The sequence below is a fragment of the Tenrec ecaudatus genome, chromosome 8 (assembly GCF_050624435.1).
Source record: "Tenrec ecaudatus isolate mTenEca1 chromosome 8, mTenEca1.hap1, whole genome shotgun sequence".
NCBI lineage: Eukaryota > Metazoa > Chordata > Mammalia > Afrosoricida > Tenrecidae > Tenrec > Tenrec ecaudatus.
In genome coordinates this window covers 34,207,082-34,226,184 of record NC_134537.1, presented here as the reverse complement: position 1 = coordinate 34,226,184, position 19,103 = coordinate 34,207,082, and the positions used below count along the sequence as shown (strand labels likewise).

General features: G+C 41.3%; 1 protein-coding gene across 3 annotated transcripts in view; it reads right to left on the bottom strand.

The window, feature by feature from the left end:
• The window catches only part of CCDC50 (coiled-coil domain containing 50), a 97,830-nt gene that overhangs the window by 40,635 nt on the left and 38,092 nt on the right, over positions 1–19,103 (bottom strand). For all 3 annotated transcript variants that reach the window (XR_012785719.1, XM_075556213.1, XM_075556214.1), the window contains exons 2-3: positions 6,308–6,370; positions 1,465–1,591 (exon numbers count right to left, since the gene is read on the bottom strand). Coding sequence is in view for 2 of the 3 variants with exons in the window: in XM_075556213.1 (XP_075412328.1) it covers positions 1,465–1,591; positions 6,308–6,370 (190 nt within the window). In the remaining variant the exon portion in view is untranslated. The remainder of the gene's footprint in view (positions 1–1,464; positions 1,592–6,307; positions 6,371–19,103) is intronic.

Here is a 19,103-nt window from a genome sequence, read left to right as displayed (position 1 = left end):
ATGTCTCAGCAGCTACCTACTTTTCTAACCTCACCTCTAAAATGCGCCCTTGATCATAATTCTCTCCATCGTCGAGCAACACTGGTCTTCTTCTTCCAGTTAGATGAGAGACGAAGCCCGTCACTCCTCTGCCTTTCTGCACGCTACTACTGCTAGCTGCAATGCCTTCCCAAATTATCGTAATGAACTCTTAACAAGCAACCGAGGTTCATCTTAGCTTTCTTGTGACGCTTTTCCCAGCCTCTTCTTCTCTTCACGGGCATGAAATTTACTACTTAATTCTCTGTACCTTGTGAATACAACTCTAGGTGTAGAATGCTCGAGGGTTCTCTTTCTGATATCTTTAAGAGCAAAGGCTATGATTTCTTCCTGTGGTAGTCAGTGCATACAGCAGTACCAGGTATAACACACTAAAAAAATTATTTACTTACAAAGTAATACAGTTGTACAAAGTGAAAAATAAAACCCTCTCTACAAATAAGAAACCAGAAAGATCAACTCTCCCTCAAAATTACAAAGGTGATTTATTTGAACATAACATTAAGGTAGATTTAGAGGTCCCTTCGTGTTTCCCTTCACCACTTCTACTTTCATTGTAATTACTCATAGTTAAATCCAGCATCAGAGCGTTAGGACCCAAGAGCTACTTAGAAAAGGAGATGTACTCCATGAGTTTTAAAATCCTGGGAAAAAGTAAAAAGTCATTGTTTTAGAATGGATTTTAGAAATCATCTTTTTTTGTCTATGTATGCGGGTAAGTCATAAGTGTTGCAATAAAATTGTTGAAACTTTATTGAAAAAATACCAGAATGTGCCGTCACTGTTTCCACTGGACCTTTTTGTGAAGTCATCCTTACAAGACAGAGACAAGTCTATTATTACTAAGAGAACTTGTCTGCAGTTACCCACTAGCAGAGACCTGTCTAAAATGTTTTACTTGTATGAACTGGAACTCTGCTGGCAATTCTCTTGCCTTACCTTCACATCTAATAAGAGACTGAAAGAAATTACTGGCAGAACATTGCTTCCCAGAACACCCCACCTCTACTAGCAAAGCAAGGGGTTCAAGCATCAAAGGAAGGACAAAGAACCAGGAAAAAGTAACCATTAGGTCTGCTAAAGTTCTTTGATGGCTATCATGTCTCCGGTCTCCCCCTAACCGTCTCTAAGGGGCAGAAGGCAGGAAGGAAAACAAAGTCAGAGGTGGACCAACTGGATAAAAGTCATACAGCTATAAAGTGTTAAGTTCACCCCAGAATCCACATGTCCCAAACTCAGCCAAGCGTTTGAACTCTGAGTAAACATTTGAAAAATAAAACGATTTACTACCTATCACAGCATTTGATATTGAACAGTGAAAGGATTCAGAGGCACCAGAGATGAGTCTACCTCTCCCACACCTGGCTGCGTGCTTCAAGAGAAAGTCAGTCCTAACACTACTCCCTCCCATACCCCAATCCTCACAGGTCTTTGTAGCGCTTCTGGAGTTGAGCCTGGGCTTTTAGATCTTCTTCTTGGAGTTGCTTAGCCACCTGGAGATCATGTTGGACCAAGCGGTTTCGCTGAACGTTCGATGCTAAGTGATGCTCAACTGCACAGAAATATTGAGATAAGAAAAGTTACAGTGGTTTGGCACATTAATAATAAGCTCCACAGTAAACCTAAATGAACCTAATCATTAACAAAAATTTTACATCTATTACTTCATGTTCTGCTCTCAACAATGCTACATGATAAACAGCATATGAATTATTATTCCCATTTTTGCCTTAAATTAAAAAGGGCAATAAAGTCCAATGCTTTGATATTGATTACATAGTGAAAGAAGGACCAGACAGATATATTTTCTTTTTAATATTTTATTGGCATTATTTCACACATCAAACAATGTAGTTGTTCATCTACAGTGAGATGGGTTGTACAGTAATTACAACAATCAATTTCAGAACATTTTCTCTTGTATTCATTGTTCTTAGGTCCCCATTTCCCCCCATCCTCTCTTGCCATGTCCCTAGGTAATTATTAATCCAGTTACTATCTCTATTGATTTACTTATCCTGGATTTCAGATCCAGAATAGCATGCAAAGCAGGAAGCAAACAACATAAAGCAATAAGGACTAAACAAAACATAAAAAATTAGAAAAGGAAGCAGAAAATTTTAAAACAAACAATTTTTAAATGGTGTATTCACCATTTTAGCTCTCATGGCATTCCCTTGTTTGGATTTGGAGTTTAATATTTACAATCCTTGGATCATGCAGCTTGGTGTGTTTCTTCCATGTGGGCTTAGTTGACACCTCACTTAGACGACTGCTTGTTTGAAGACAAGCCTTTTAGAGCCCATTGTTATTCTTTCTGAAAGTGAGACACCATCTGGTTTCTTCACTATACTCTGTTATAGCACCCTATATCTTTAAACGATCTCTTCATAAGGATGAGTATGGAGCAGAACCATATCAAAAGAATTAATTGTTCTTAGATTATGGCTCAAATTAATATACATAGATTATGGCTAGCCCAATATACATTCATATACCGCTGGCTCATATATGTCTCTAATTCACTTTAGAGATTTTGGACATAATTTTCATTTTATAATAGAGAACATTATAAATCATACATCCCTAAGGCATGAGGTAATTATATTGATAGTGCCATCAATTTATTCAATAGTATAGAATTTTAAAAACTATCAAGAAAAGGAGATTATATAAGTATAAACTGGCTTCAGAGAGAAATACATGAATTGATGTGTTGTACAGATTAAAATCTTAAATGACTGGGCACTATTTACACAGACAGTGAGGATTGGTGATAGGGCAAAACTTTCAATAACACCCATTTGCAAAGGAAGAACCATGCCTGCCATACTGATACATGTTATAAGAAAGCAAGGAGGGCATTAAAATCATAAACATATTGTAGTCCTGGTGTACCTTAATTAGGCACCCTCAAAACAAGACATCTGAATCAAAGTCTAATGATCACCAATTACGTAATCTAGACTTGGCCGTCATTTGCTTCTTCTCACACTAGGGCATTAGTCCAAGGGAGTAAACCCATTCCTTAAATCTGCTCCGAGTGAGTTTGAAGTAAAGCCTCGTTCGCTTAGTGGGGTTTCCACATCAAATCCTTCTTGTATAGTCTATGAAGGAGGCTGTGTGTTCCAAAAAGGATAGAGTCTAAAGTTCCAGTAATCTGTACCATTCGGCCCGTGATACCAAGGGCCGACAGAAATTATATCAAAAGTGTCCAACTAGGAACACTGTACCAGGTATATTTTCTCCTGGGGTTCTACATATTGTTAAGCATTATTTCTTGATGGGAGGTTGCTCCCCCCAGTTTACCCACCAACATAAATGTAATCACCTTTTCCCACACATACAGATCCCCTCATCTTTTATGAGTTTCCAAAAAAATTCTTAGGCTACTCTTGTCTGTTGATTTGGGGTGACCTTAGAACAGTGTTGTACAGCAAAAACAGAATGGTCTTCTTCGTTCGTCTCCCCTTATCTTGAAAAACTGAGCTCAGCTGGCGAGAGCGCCTCTGTCAAAAATGCTTTTTAAGATAACCATAGAAAGGGGTGATATATGGTTCCTGGATCCTAGGCAGGCGCTCTAACTCACTGCTTGGGAGACTGGCTTACAAGATTACATGACCTGAGAGCAGGAGCCTGTCTTCATCTTGGTGTTTATCCTTTCAATAGTGGACTCATAAAATAGTTGTCCTTTCGGGATTAACTCATTTCACTCAGCATAATGGTTTTCCGGTCTATCCATGTCATGAGTTGTTTCCTGGCTTCATCACAGGTTTTTAGTTATGCACAGTATCCCACTGTGTGTATGTAGCAGAGTTTCTTTATCCATGAATCTACTGAAAGGCATTTGGGCTGTTTACAGCGTCTTGCTATTGTAAAGTGTGCTGCAACGAACAGGGGAGAGCACACATCTTTCTCTTATTTCTTTGTGTTATATGCCCAGCAACGGTATTGTTGGGTCATATGTTATTTCTATTGCTAGTTATTTTAAGTAGCACTATATTGTTTTCTAGAACGTTGTGCATATTTACAAGTCCACCAGCAGTGTCTGAGTTCCAGCATTTGTAGTTCATTGTTTTGTTTTGTGTGGTTTTCTTTTAATTGGGCTAGCCTTGTTAAGTTCAAGGAAATATCTCATTGTTGTTTTAAATTGCATCTCCCAGATGGCTAGTGGCCATGAGTATTTGTTAGTCATTCAAGAGTCCCCCCTTGTGGATTGTCTATACACATCCTTTGCCACATTTTAACTGGAATGTTTGTATTAATTTTGGGATTTTGCAGAATTCTATAAACTTAGGTAATTAGTCCCTTGTGCATTGTGTCATTAGCTAAAAGCTTTTCCCAATTTGTAGGCTCTCATTTTACTTTTGATGTGCAAAGTATTTTATTTCCAATAAGTCACAGCCATCTATTCTGTCTTCCATTGTGCATGCTTTCTTTATTATATTTGGTAGTCTGTATATGTCTTTCAATAGGACCCTTAATTTTGTTTCAATTTTCTCACTGATGATCCTTATAGTTCTGAGGCTTACATTTAGGTCTCTCATTCAACTTGAGTTTGTTTTTGTGTGTGAAATGAGGTATGGGTCTTGTGGCACTCTTAAGCAGATGGAGATTCAATTTTTCCAGCATCATTTAATGTTTGCCGGTCCTTTGTTGAAAATCAACTACCTTTAGGTGGGTGCTTTTATTTCTGGGTCTTTTTATTTTTGCATCCAGTTCTATTGGTCTATGTATCTATCACCATACTAGTTGTTTTAAATACTGTGGCTGTGTAGAAGGTTTGGAGGTTGGTCAGTGCAGGGCTTTATTCATTTTCAAAAGGTCTTTGCCTCTCTCCATATAAAGGGGATTTTCAATTTTTTTAAGAATGATGTTATGATTTGCATTATTTGCTATGTGTTTATAGATTACTTTAGGTAGTATTGATATCTTCATTATTAAATCGTCGTATCCATGAACACAGGGTATGCTTCCATTTGTGTAGGTTTCTCTTCCTTTCTTGTAATAATGTTGTGTAGTTTTCAGATCTTGTTTCTTTGGTTGGATGTATTCCTAGGCATTTCATCTTTTGTGTGGCTATTGTGAATGGTATTGTGTTCTGTATGTCTTTTTCAGAGCTTTCCTCATTGATATATAAAAATCCAATTGATTTCTGCTTGTTAAACGTGTATCTTGCTGCTTTATCAAATCCCTCACATGTTTCAGTCTTTCTGTGGAGTAGTCCTTGAGTTTCTCTCTATATATAACCCTATCAGAAAATAGGGAGAGTTTCATTTCCTCTTTGCCCAGTTGTAGTCTCTTGAATTCTTAGTTTTCTGGTGGTTTTGGTAAAGACTTCCAGCATGATACTGAATAAGAGTGGGGATAATTGGAACCATTGTCTAGTTCCCATTTTCAGGGGAAATGTTTCCAGTTTCCCCCCTTAGAGTATGATATTAGGCACTAGTCTTTATTATATAGAACATATATTCTGAAACCAGAGACAGTGTTCTTTCTAGTACCATATATCACTGTTCTATTTATTAACTACATTGTTCAGTATTTAATTTTAACATAAAAAATGAATTAATGAAATCAAAATTATTTGTAAATGGTGGTGGTGCTTGTGAACAATTATCAAGTCAACTCCAATTCATGGCAACCCTATGTATTAGAAAGTGTATCTGCTACAGAGTATTTTTTTTTAGTTGTAAAGTTTACAAAAGCAATTCACCAGTATTTCTTCCATGGTACCACTAGTCAAATTCAAATCTTTACAATAAAACTTTTTTTCCAATTAAATATTTAAGGAAAGTAGGCAATCACAACCCACTTGTGTCACCCAGGCTTCTATTCATATGGTAGATGAAATAGTAAGTGCTTCTAAGTAACACATTCTGTTCCACTGTAAACACACAGATCTTCAGAAAGATCAACAATGTGGCCTAAACTAGCTACCCCTATTGCCTGGAAAAGACATTTAGTTCACTATTCTAGAAGGATGAACGTCCATTTTCTGTATAGCCCAGATCCATCTACAAACACTGTCCCCTCCTACAACACTGAGGTAAGTGGAAATATCAACTTCACGTTTCTTCCGTTGTACACACAACAGTCTTCTACTCCCAAGCAGCTTTTACTTTAAAACACCGAGAACTTCGTCCTAGGTGTCATTTAACAAATCCTTCATGGGGAAGGGTGTTATAGCCTGAATTATGTTCTTGCCTCGCCCTGAGAAACTAGCTTCAAGGTATTACTGAAAAGAGAAGATTGAAGGCTTACTCACTCTCTTGTTCCTGCAGACTGTGAGCCAGGGTGTGGTCCTCCAGAACAGCGAAATCTCGGCAGACTGCAAAGGATGAGGGAGGAGGAATAGAAGACGGCTCACTTAGTAATATTTTAAAATAAAAAGATTGTGTTCATTTCCACAAAATGAGTATTTTAGGATGATCAACTTCATAACTTGCTCACAAACACTCACTAGTTAGTACAGTCTTTATTTACAATCATCAACATGAAACCAGTTCAGTGCCAATTACGTGGTGTCACAAAATAATGCTTAGCTCTGATTCCTGACCTGTGGAGGAGAAATTAACCACAAGATTAGGTAACTAGCTTAGGGACATGGGGGCTGTCTATCTTATGCCTGCAAAGGCTCTCATTAAAGAGGTTGGAAAGACATGCGGCAACCATTACACACCTATGAAGACCCCAAACTGAGCATGCTCATACTCAAGCCGCCAGCCAGGTGGAAGGTATACCTTGGACATGCCAAACTAGGCCCAGGCTCATGACATCACCCAGGTGGGCCTAACTTAGCCAGTGGGGTCAACCAGTACCATCAACCACACCTCCCAGCAAGAGGCTTCAAATATCCTGGCTATGGGAAGGATGAGCTCTCTTATCCTGCTCCTGGTCAGAGGCAGGGGGCGCAGGAGGGTCTTCCTCCCCTGTGCAGGTGACCATGTGCCTGCTCCAGACCTACTCACGGTCCGTAGGCTCTGGGACCCATAGGCTCTTAGCCTCTAGGGTTCTTGAGCTTCTGGCTTCCTGGATTTCCAAACCACCACCCCCACCCCCCTGCCCTCCAGTTCTGCACATGTGGGCACTCATTTTTGCGTGGTTGCTTTTGCCAAGTTGTGAACCCCTTGGAGACTGTAAAAGCTGCAAATTCTCTAGTTCTTCATAAAAACCCACTTGGATTACAAAATGGGTTTAGGGTGAATTATTTCAGGATGCAAAGCAAAGAAAAGAGGTATTATCCACTCCAGATACCTAACATCTTGGCACTGTGACTTGAAGGAAAACCTTTGAACCACACATTTAAGCTAAGCCCAGCACGGGACACCCTTCTGTCCCTGGAGCAGGCACACATCTCTGCCTCACTGACTCTGGTGCACTTTTCATTTTGGATTTGGCCTCACCACCTTTGAGAGATGAAGAAGCTCTGGTGGCTGAGTCAAACTTTCTAAATGGTGGGTTTAAACTGCAAGGTGCGCAGTCTGAAACCACCAGTCTTTTTAAGAAGGCGATAGGACCTTCTACTGCCTGGCACGGCTGAAGACGTCCCCTGGCACCATTCAACTCTGTCCTTTAGAGCTGTGGCCAGTAAGAACAGTCTCCTGGAGCCATGAGTCCCTCATTCCTCCACTTCCCTCCGCCATGTGTATGCCTTTTTGCTCTCCTGTATTTACCTCCAGGTTTCAATCAGCCCCCCTTCCTGTGGTGTGATCAAGTTTCATGGCACCTTAGGTGTGGCACGCGCTGGGACTTCAGGTTACGACCCAGGGGCACCATCCTCTCTAACATTCCTGTTTTGCTTTCTAGATGGGCGATGAGAGATCCGTTCCCAGGGGAACAGCATTACACTGCACCCTGTCTAAATGGCATAGATTTGACCTGCAGATGCTAGAGCGACAGAAGCTAATACTTTTCTGCGACATTCTCTGGCCTCAGCACATTCTAGGGGTTAGGAAATCCAAGCCAAAGAACAGCGCACTTTTCTTTCCGACCCTGATACAGCTGGAATGTTTCTGCAAAGGGATGGGGAAGTGGACGGAGTCCCCTTAGGTGAAAACATTTTTTCTCTTGAGAAATAGTAAAGACCTTTGTTCCAAGTTTACCAAGGACCCCTTAAGGGGCCCTGGAGTGGAAAGTCTCTCTACCCCCAGCCTAGCCAGACCACTTCAGTCCCTGAACCTAAGAAGCTGGTGGGGAAAGGTGGCCCCGTCAAAGTTCTACCCTTAATGGAGGCAGTTGAAGAGTTTGGTTCCCGAGCAGTTCACTAGCCTTTCGCCCTAACTGAACTCAAGCAGATTAAGAGTGACCAAGGCAGTTATTCAGACAGTCCGAACAGTACACAGAGAACTTTCTGTACCTCATCCTAATCTATGACTTGGCATGGAAAGATGTAATGATCATTCTGGGACAGACTATGACAGACTTTGAGAAAAAGCGAGTGCTAAAGGGAGCTAGGAAGTTTGCAGAAGGTTTACATGTGATGAAAGAGAATTATCCAATTGGAGAAACAGTTGTGTCTCCACCAACCCCACCTGGGATTATAATGATCCCAAAGACAGGTGGGCATGGGAACATTTTCTAGTGTGTATCAAAAATGGACTAAAATTAGGGCAGCAAAAGGCCATCAACTACACTAAAGTGACGGCTATTTACCAGGGACGTAGACATACTCTTTAAGGGCAAATCCTACTCAGAGACAAATTTCTCACAAGGGTGCACTAGAAGTTAGTGCGAAAGCCTCAGGGGGTTACCTTAGAAGAGATGGTCACTAGCACCAATACAACCCCTTACAGTAAGTACAAGTACAAAGAGCAAGAAGCCCAAGCTCAGGAGGAGAGAAGGCATGCCCAGGTACTGGTTGCAACTGCTAACCAATGCCCATTTACTGCCTCCCAGGTTTCCAAGACCCCTGAACAAGGCACCAGGTATCACGTGTGCCGTCAATCTGGTCACTGGGCAAGGGATTACCCTAACCGGAATATGCCTCCACAAGGGCCATGCTACCACTACAAACAAACTGTCCATTGGGCATCACTCTGTTCTATGGGAGACACCCAGAGGGGCGGGGGCACCCCCAGGCGAGTGTGAAGCTACTAAACTGCGGATTGAAATGGCCCAGCCTGGATGACCCAGCAGCAGGAGATCACTATTACTGGTCTGGTGCCTAGGGTGAGTAGAGATGTGGCAGGTAGGTCAGTAAGTTTTCTCCTAGATACTGGGGCTGCATACACTGTCCTTACCTCCTTCCCCAGACCCCTGGCATCACACACTTGCACCATCATGGGAGTGTCAAGAAAACCTGTAGTCTAACACTTTATGGAACCTTATGGTGCCTCTGGGACAATTTTTACTTCTCTCATAGATTTCCAGTAGTCCCTGAATGTCTAGCTGCTCCTCTAGGCTGAGATGTACTGTCCAAGTTACACACCTACATAGTGATAGGGCCTCATCCTAGTCCCACTATAGCTTTCCAAATGTTCTTTACTGCAGAGGAGCCGCTAAGCCCCATACAGGCACAATTGGAAAGTGCCATAAACCTTGAAGTCTGAGACATGGGAGTCCCTGGCAGGACTAAATTTGAAACCCCTGTAAAGATTTTCCTAAAGACCCCATCCAGTTTCCCTACCAGCAACAATACCCTTTAAAAACCTGAAGCCATCAAAGGATTACAACCCCTTATTAATAAATTCCTCAAGCATGGACTTTTGGTCCCTGTTAATTCCCCATGTAACACCCCAATATTACGAGTGAAAAAGAAAGATGCATCTTACCGGCTAGTTCAAGACCTTAGGATAATAAATGAAGCAACAATCCCACTGTACCCAGTAGTCCCTAACCCTTATACACTACTAGGGGACATTTCTAATTCCACACAGTGGTACAGCTTCCTGGACTTAAAGGATGCCTTTTTCTGCATCCCGTTGAACCCTCCTCAGAGCAAGTTCCCTTTTGCTTTGAGTGGAAATTAGAACAGGGGTAGTCACATCAACTTTCCTCGACTGTGCTGTCAATAGACTCCTGAGATAGCCCCCAACTGCTTGGACAAGCCTAAGCAAGGACCTGGCTGGTCTTACTCTAGAGGCAGACACAGTCCTACAATAAGTAGACAACCTCCTCATCCACTCTGCCATTCGGGAACAGTCCACCCATCACTCATACAGTACTAGTTCTAAACTTCTTGGCAGAAAGAGGCTACAGAGTCTCTAGGGCCAAGGTCCCACTAGTGCAGTAGGAGGTAACATACCTAGGACTAGTCACATTAAAATGAAAGAAAGGACTCTCCTTAGAACAAGTAAGGGCAAGTGTGGAGCTGCCTGAGCCAGAAACACAGAGACAGCTTCGAGCATTTCTACGCCTTAATGGGTTTGTAGAATCTGGACTCCCAAATACAGACTCCTAGCAAAACCCCTACATGAGAGCCTGAAAGGGAAAAGTGACTTAATATTGTTCCTGTGGGGCACTGAGAATGCTCACAAAGTGTCTAAAAGTTTATTTCAGGAAATAATCCCTCGATTTGGGGTTCCCAAATCACTGCAAAATGATAACGGGCCTGCTTTCCTCTCCCAAATCATTCAGGCAGTCTCTCAACACTTCGGAATTACTTATCATCTCCACTGTGCCAGGAGGCCTCAGTCCTCAGGGCAGGTAGAGACTTAACCAACTTAAAACTAACCTTCAGGGTTTTAAGAATGATGATGGCAACAAACATACATATGTGCTTGACACAATGCGTTTAAAGCCCTATGAAGTTTTATATGGGCGGCCTTTCTTGTAAGAGAACCAACTACATACTCCGAGGTAGCTAGAATACAGCAATATGTCATAAGGGTACCCAAATGCCAGGAGTCATTCCATCAGTATGGGGTCATCCAGGCCCAAGGGGAGGAAAAGCTACCAGGGTCCTCAAACTTTTTAAACAGGGAGCCAGTTCACTGTCCCTCAGACCCATTGGAGAGCCGGACTATAGTTTTAAAAAATACTATGAACAAATTCCTATGCACACTACACATATCTCATTTTGAAGTAAAATAACAAAATGGGGCAAAAACACCGGCAGACTGGATAAATATCCTTGGCAGGTCGCATGTGGCCTGCAGGCTGTAGTTTGAGCTACACCCTTGTACCTGGCTGGAGACATAGTTCTTATAAAAACCTGGAAGGATGGGTCTCCCAATTTCCAGTTCCAGCCAGTCTGGAAGGGTCCTTTGTCAGTAATTCTGTCTACCCCCATTGCTGTTAAAGTTCCAGGGCATTCTCATGGGAAAGCCATGGAAGCCATCGCAACCACGCCCCTCAGAAGCAGAGCAAACAGACAAGTACTCCTGTGAGCCATTGCTTTTAACCTACAATCGTCTTTAGTTCGTAAATGCTTTCACAAAACTCCTGTGTTAAGAGTAAACTGGCATCCATGCCTTTCAGTCCTCAGATTACTTTTTCTAATTGTCCAGTGTCACACTAACCCATACTTCCAAAGGCACTGCTAACTCACAGCTGTGTCCCAGCCTTACTATTCACCTGTTTTGTTTCTTCCAGCCATCATCAGCTTACCAATGACCCTAAGCCAAGCTTGCCAACCCCAGGATCACCAGCTCCTGGATCATCCCAACCTTATCCACCGTGGGCCCTATAAGTGGACAACCCCTCCCAACAGAATAGGAAGGGTATGAACCCAAAGGCCCCATATCGTGTCCCTTTTGACAGCAGGAAGCAGCCAGACATCGTTACCCAGTACCCACAAAGATTTGGGTCCATAATCCTTCAGTGGGGAACTGTTAGATAGCTAGCTTAGGAACAGGCGGGTTGCCTCATCTATGCCTGCAAAGGCCCCAATAAAGGAGGTTGGAAAGATATCAGGCAACTATTAGGTACTTATGAAGAAACCAAACTGCGCGTACTCAAACTCATAGTGGGAGGTATACCTTGAACACGCCAAACCAGGCCCAAGCTCATCACATCACCCACATAGGCCTAACTCAGCCAATGGGGTCAACCAATACCATCAACCATACCTCCCAGCCAGAATTATCAAATATCATGGCTGTGGGAAGGCTGCTCTCTTTTACCCTGCTCCTAGTCAGAAGCGGGGTGGCAGTGGGGTGTCTCCTTCCCCTGTGCAGGAGTACATGCAGCCACTCCAGACCTACTCATGGCCTACAGGCTCTTAGCCTCTAGGATTCTTGGGCTTCTGGTCTCCTCGGATTTCCCCCTACCCGACACACCAGTTCTGCACACATGGGTACTCTTCCGTGTGGGTGGTTGTGCCCAATTGTGAAACCCTGAGAATGTTAATCCTGAAACTTATCCATCCGTCATAAAAACCCACTTGGAATACAAAATGGGCTTCAGTGTGAATTCTTTAAGCGTGCAAAACAAAGAAAAGAGGTATTATCCACTCTAGAAACCTAACAAACTGAGCAGTTCAGAAATTCTAATGCTCTTTTATACTAAACGGTGGTTTGGTAGTGCAAATGGCTTAAAAAGTTCTTAGAAAAATTCCAGTTTCCTTCCATTCCATTTATGGAATTCAACTCTTTGAAGACCCCTCATAAATGAGTCAACAATGCTTTATATCTTGCTAATAAGAGATGGCTGAGTTCTTATTTTATCACAAGGATTAAAAGAAATCTGGTCTATACCTAATTGATTGTGGAGTTCTAAAGGATCATTTCCCAAAGGCTAACATCTATCTGCGGCCTTCAAGAGAAGTATGCCTTTATTCCATCACATTCTTTAGTCCATATGCTTTGACATGATTCTGCTGTCTAGGGTTCTCTCTAAATCTGAAGCTCCCGTACATAATCTGCAAGTGAAAAACAAATGAGAACGCCAGCCCTAGGCAAGGGAAATGATGAATTTTCTCCTGATTGCATGCTCCTGGAGAGTCCAGCAAACACGTTTATGACCTGTTTTCTAGAAAATGTAATAGGAAGAGGTCTATTCTATCCGAAACCCCAATTCAAACTCCTGAATCTTAAAGAAACAAGAGAAGACATAAGGAATGCTATCACAAAAAGTACAGTTCTGTTCACTTGTCTAAAGGAGGTGACACTGAGGGGATGTGGCTTCCACTCTTTCCAACATGTAACTCAAAGATTACCCAAAATCAAAACTCACTGTAGTGGAATCAATTCTGATTCATAGAGTGAACCTGAACAGGGTTTCCAAGGTTGCAAATCTTTACAGCAGCTAGTCTCATCTTTCTCCCATACAGTGGCTGGTAGGCTTGAACAAGCAACCTTGCAGTTAGCAGACCAATGGTCTTAAAGCTCACCAGAGATTAAAGATTTTTCTGAAGATTTAACTTTGCCTGTGAGTACATTAAATGCTCTCTCGCCATTCTCCGAAGGAGTCTTGGTGGCATTTAGTGAAATGTTGAGCTGCTAACCAAAAGGTCAACTGTTCAAGCCCACTAATTACTCTGGGAGAAGGATTTGGCAGTCACCTTTCATAAAAACTACAGGCTTAGCAGTCCTTTGGGATAGGTCTATTCGGTTCTATAGGAACACGATGAGCCTCAGCACTCAGGGATATTCCACACTTCCTGGTTTCTCACTAAGAGATAACCTTTAAACAACGGCAAGACGGTCCTGGTAGTGCTATAGGGTTAGCATTGGTGGCTAACCACAAGGCTGATAGTTCAAACTAGAATGATGAAGCTTTTTGATCTCCTAAAGATTTACAGCTTCAGAAACCCCTAAGGGCAAGTTTGTTCTGTCCTACAGTTACTGAATTGGAACTGACTCACAGTCAGTGTGTTAAAGATTGGCAGATCATGGGAATGTCAAGGTTACATTGGTATCTACACTTTTATAATGGAAAAGGCATTTTGGATGAGAATCATATTAAACTAAACATGACCTGCCAAAGGAACTCTGGTGACACAGTGGTCACATGTTGAGCTGCTAACAGTAAGGTCTGCAGTTCAAAACCACTAACTGCTCCGAGGAGGAAAAGATTAGACGTTCTTCCCCCATAAGGATTACCGGTCTCATAAATCCAAATTCTATCCTGTCCTATAGAATTGTTTTGAGTCGGAATCAACTAGATGACAGTCAGTGAACTTGGCTTAGGACACTTTACTCTAATGAAAAGGTTATTGACAAAATCAGTCATTCTTATGGAAAGTCCCTTTTGTTCTCATCAGATATACTGATGAATTCTGATGAACTGGGGCCAACCCATTCTGTAATTCACAGAAAAAGTCATTTTAGGGTGAGATAATAAATGGCTTCATTTGGAAGGTGGAGAAACTTAGGGGCAGTAGGAAGAACTGGCTTACTGAGGCTGTACAGTATGTTGCTGACAAGGCTGGGGATTAAGGTCTGAGCCTCTGGATTCCCATGCCAGCAAGAACACATCCTTTCCCTGATACTATGAGGCTCACTTCATTCCAAGGTAGCTTTGGTCAGAATAGACTCACAGGAAATATTTTATAGTGGCCAACACATGAAGGGGCCCCAAAAGGTTGAGGAAAAAATTTCACTTTCTTGTCCTTCCATTTATCCAAAATCTTTTTCTTGAAGCCACCATATACATCCTCTAAAGCCCTTCAGGTAATTTATCATTTTTCATTGGTAAGACATTGTGTTAGTTGAGTTGCCTAGAGAAACAAATCCATAAAACAAATATAAGAAAGAGCTTTATATCAAAGAGTAATTGTATATTAAGCAAATATCCCAGCCCAGACCAGATGAAGACCATAAGTTCAATATTAGCCCAGAAGTAAAATATTAGCCCATATGTCCAATACTAGTCCATAAATTCTATAGAATCACGCAGCTCATGCAATGATGCTGAAAGCAGGGAAGATCACAGGCCAGTGGTGAAAAGTCTTGTGGAAGCATGTTAGTGCTGGCACGACTCTCCATGTAGCTCCAGCTCCAGGGCTCTTTATTGTTGCATTTCTCCCACTTCCAGTAGATAAGTGGATCCAGGTAGTCCCCTTATCAAGCATTTCAGGCTGCCTGCAAGCTCCCTTTAATATTCAATCTTAGAGAGGAGAGTTTCTTCATGGCTCTGAATTTTTTCCAGCTTCTAACAGAAACCACCAGTTCAAAATTTTAAAAACACACACACAAAGGGTTCCTTTATTTCTTCAATCTGTCAACAGCCCCCTAGGAAATTCTCTTCACCTTTGAATGTCCTGAGCACTCAAGACACTGGGTAGGGCTTATCTTTTCAGAGCCTTCTTTGCAGGCATGTCCTACTCCCATTTAAAGATTCAATTTCAATGGCTGAAGGCAAGAAGTCTTACAAACTCTCTATTTTAATTCCCAATAACCATTTCTATTAAGTATTACATAAATAAAAATAAGAAGAAAATAGTGTAACCTACTACAGCTAGATCCTAAACTCAATTCTTCAAATAGTCAAGTCCAATCCTTAGCTATCTTATCTTAATCCTTATATAAACTATTCCATTGAAATGAAATATGGCCTTAGGCCTCTGACTGAATTAAGCTAGGGCTGGATGGGCCTTTTGTCAGTCAATCTGTCCTTCTGTCATCCATTTTTACTAAACAGCATGGTCTCTGAGAAATTCAAGGGGTGATTTCACCCCCTGAGCTCAAAATATACATTAATCACATTCATTTTCACCATTTAAAACAGGAATAACCAAAGACAACAACCAAACAAATTAATCAAAACTTGAACTTTCCATATTCTTTTCAGGAAACAACCCAGTAAACTACATGGCCATATCTGACCTCTGGCTAGCCAAAGAAAAACTACTATCAGGCAGAGGTCAAACAAGCATGCATTCTCCATCTTCATGATTTGTGTCTCTAGTACAAGAGTCCCAAGGTACCATAATGTGTTAGTCTGGGTTAACTAGAGAAACAAATCCATAGACACTTACATATGTTTAAGAGAGAGCTTTATATCAAAGAATAATTGTATATTAAGAAAATATCCCAACCCAATACAGATCAAGTCCATAAGTTTGACATTAGTCCATAAGTCCAATATTAGCCCCTATGTCCAATACCATTCCATAAATTCTTCCTGCAGCACAAGCAATGATGCCCACATCAGGAAGATCACAGGGCTTTGAGTGAAAGTCTTGAGGAAGCATTGGTGCAGCTCTCCGTGTGGCTCCTCCAGCTCCAGGGCTCTGGCTACCATCAGCATGGTTCCAAGAGGCTTGTCAACAGGAAAATGTGAAGCAGAGAGATTGTGTGTCCTGCCTCCAGAAAGGAAGACAGGAGGTCCCAGAATCCTCAGAAGAAGGCCATGCCCACACAGAGGTATCAGTGGCTATGAGTTTATTGACAGGCTAGACTACACCCCTTCACACAAGGTGACAGATTATGTAACTGTCACAGACATGCATGGACTTGTCATATGACAAATATTCAGATTTAGCCAAAGGAATATAAATACATTTTATATATAATATTAAAAATGTTTTAATACATTTTTTATTATTTTAAGCATCTTTATATGAAAAAACTTGTTTATACATTAAAATAGATAAAATACCCTTAGTGATTTTCATGTTGTGACAAAGTGAAATTACTTGTGGCTCTTGTATACATTTGTCTCTGACTTTCACTAAAGGACAGTCAAACTCAGAAACCAAACTCATTCCCATCACGTGATACTGACTCGCAGCAACACTATAGAGCAGGGTAGAACCTCCCTGTGGTTTCAGAGATTGAATATGGGAGTAGAAAGTCTCATTATTCTTCTATTGAGTGGCTGATGCGGCCTAATAAATAACCACTATACCACCAGGGCTCCTAATGATTGGGTAGGGCCATGCAAATGATGTGTGGAGGATTTTATAACTCAGGGATTGGTCGGTTTTTGCCCTTCTGCTTATAAAACAGCTATCTCAGAAGCAAGAAGAGAATTCCCAGGGCCAACAAGGAAAAAGCAACCAGCAGAGAATGTTAGAAACCCTGCCTGAAGTGAAAACAGAAACCATTCCATGCTGAAACCAGCAGCCAACTCCAGGAAGGAGACCACACAAGACAAAGCAGTAGAGCAGTGCCCAAGACCATGGGAGTGTGAGGCAGAACAGTGGGCAGGCTTTCTGGTCTGTGGAGGTAGAGGCCAAGAGACCACAGACTGAGAGGTAAAACATCAGATAATAAAACTTGGCTGCTGTCTGAGAAGAGAAGCTGCTGCAGGCAAGCGACTGCGTACTTAGTGTTGGCTGATCCTTTTCACTTGCCTATTGCCTAGTAAGCCCCACTCCAGGCATCCTCGAACTGCGGCCTGCCAGGACATTTATCCGGCCCGCCGGGTGTTCTTGCCCCATTAGTATTTTTACTTCAAATTAAGATATGTGCAGTGTGCATAGGAATTTGTTCATAGTTTTTTAAAACTATAGTCCGGCCCTCCTACGAGTCTGAGGGACAGTGAACTGGCCCCTGTTTCAAAATGTAAGGACCCCTACTTATACTTAGCAGTTGTGAGTTATGTGGGGCCACTGTAACAATTTCTTGAACACAGAAGTGAACTAGAATATTGTAGGAAGAATAGGTGGAGATGGAGGCCTGTGGGCCTCTACCTTGTACTAATCATTCCCCTTTCTGTAGTTAGAAGAGGTCAGGTGCTGCCTTCTCTCCCCACCACACCACCACCATTTACTCATATATCACAGGTAACAATCCATTGTTATATCATAAAACCAATTTACCATATTTGAAGGTGGACATTTAAATAATGAAATAAATAATTTGACCAATAATAGTATATTACATCTAATATAGTAAAGTATGGTTTAGAAAAAACCTTTTTCAAGTTTGTATACTGAAACATACATGTACATACAACATTGGGTCATAATGTAAAACATGTATCACTCAACAGAAAAAGTTAAAAAAAACATTTAGATTGCATGCTTTAGGACAGAAAGTAACATCAATACGTTTTTAAAGTTGTGCTGACTAAAATAAAAACTTACAAAATACACTGTTGTTTTCTAAAATTCTAAATGTAGATTGAATCAAAGAAAAGAAAGAGGAAAGAATGGAATAGTTGGACCTTAACTATATAAAAAGGCTTTAAAAATCCATGAAAGACAAAAAAGAAATGAAAATTTTCCATGAACTTTTTGAAGTTCCCTTCTATAAGCTCATTTATTGGTTTAAAAATAGAAACAAAAACTGAAGTAAATAAGGCAAATATAAGCATCTATTGAATTGGGGAGGGGAGCGGGTTTCTGGGCATATATTACATTATTTACTGTACCTTTTGTAAGGGTTTAGCTATGAAGGCAAGTAAATAATATTGCTATAAAATAAATATTTTATTAAACAAAACATAAACCTTTTTTTTTTCCCCTCAACACATCCTCCAACAAGGCCTTTACACTTCATAAGGTGATGGTTCAATCTCTGAACTGGGCCACCAAAACGTTCTGCCCTCTTTGATAAACAACACATCGTAACACCACTTCTGGCATACTGGACAGACTCCTCTGAAATGTTCTTTGAGTTTGGGGAACAAAACGAAATCTGAAGAGTGAATGAGCCAAGGTTTTCCAATAAAATTCTAGCAGGGCAGCCCTTGCTACCCTTGAAGAATGAACAGGTGCACTGCTGTGATAAGAGAAAACATCCTAAATGCAGTTTGCCTGGCCTTCTCACCACCACCATTTTCCAATTTTTTTCTTAATAAGCACCCATGATCGCCCTGTGTCCTTTGAGAAAATCTATCAAGATTTTCCTTTGGGGCACCCAAAAGACAATTGCCAGAACCTTCATAGACCATTTGTGATTATGAGCTTTATTAGGGAAGTTAACAGGTTATAATTCAGGATGAGAGATCTCAGGATACAGTTCTTCCAGTCAGATGAGTCTCTTCTCTTTATGTCCCTGCAAGTGACCTCTCAGCCATATATCTCCTGCCCCGCTGGAGTAATGATACAGAGTTTGTTGAATACTGCCATAAATGTCCGAAGACACTAAGCTCTAGCTCAGTGGGCAAGTAAACCTATATCCCTAATTAAGTGCCTAAAGGCACCATACTCTGCAAATGAGCCTCCTGTCTGAAGACATTCAGCTTTACTCACACTGTGGGCTTGCTCTGGATTCTCCTGCTGCTGCTCT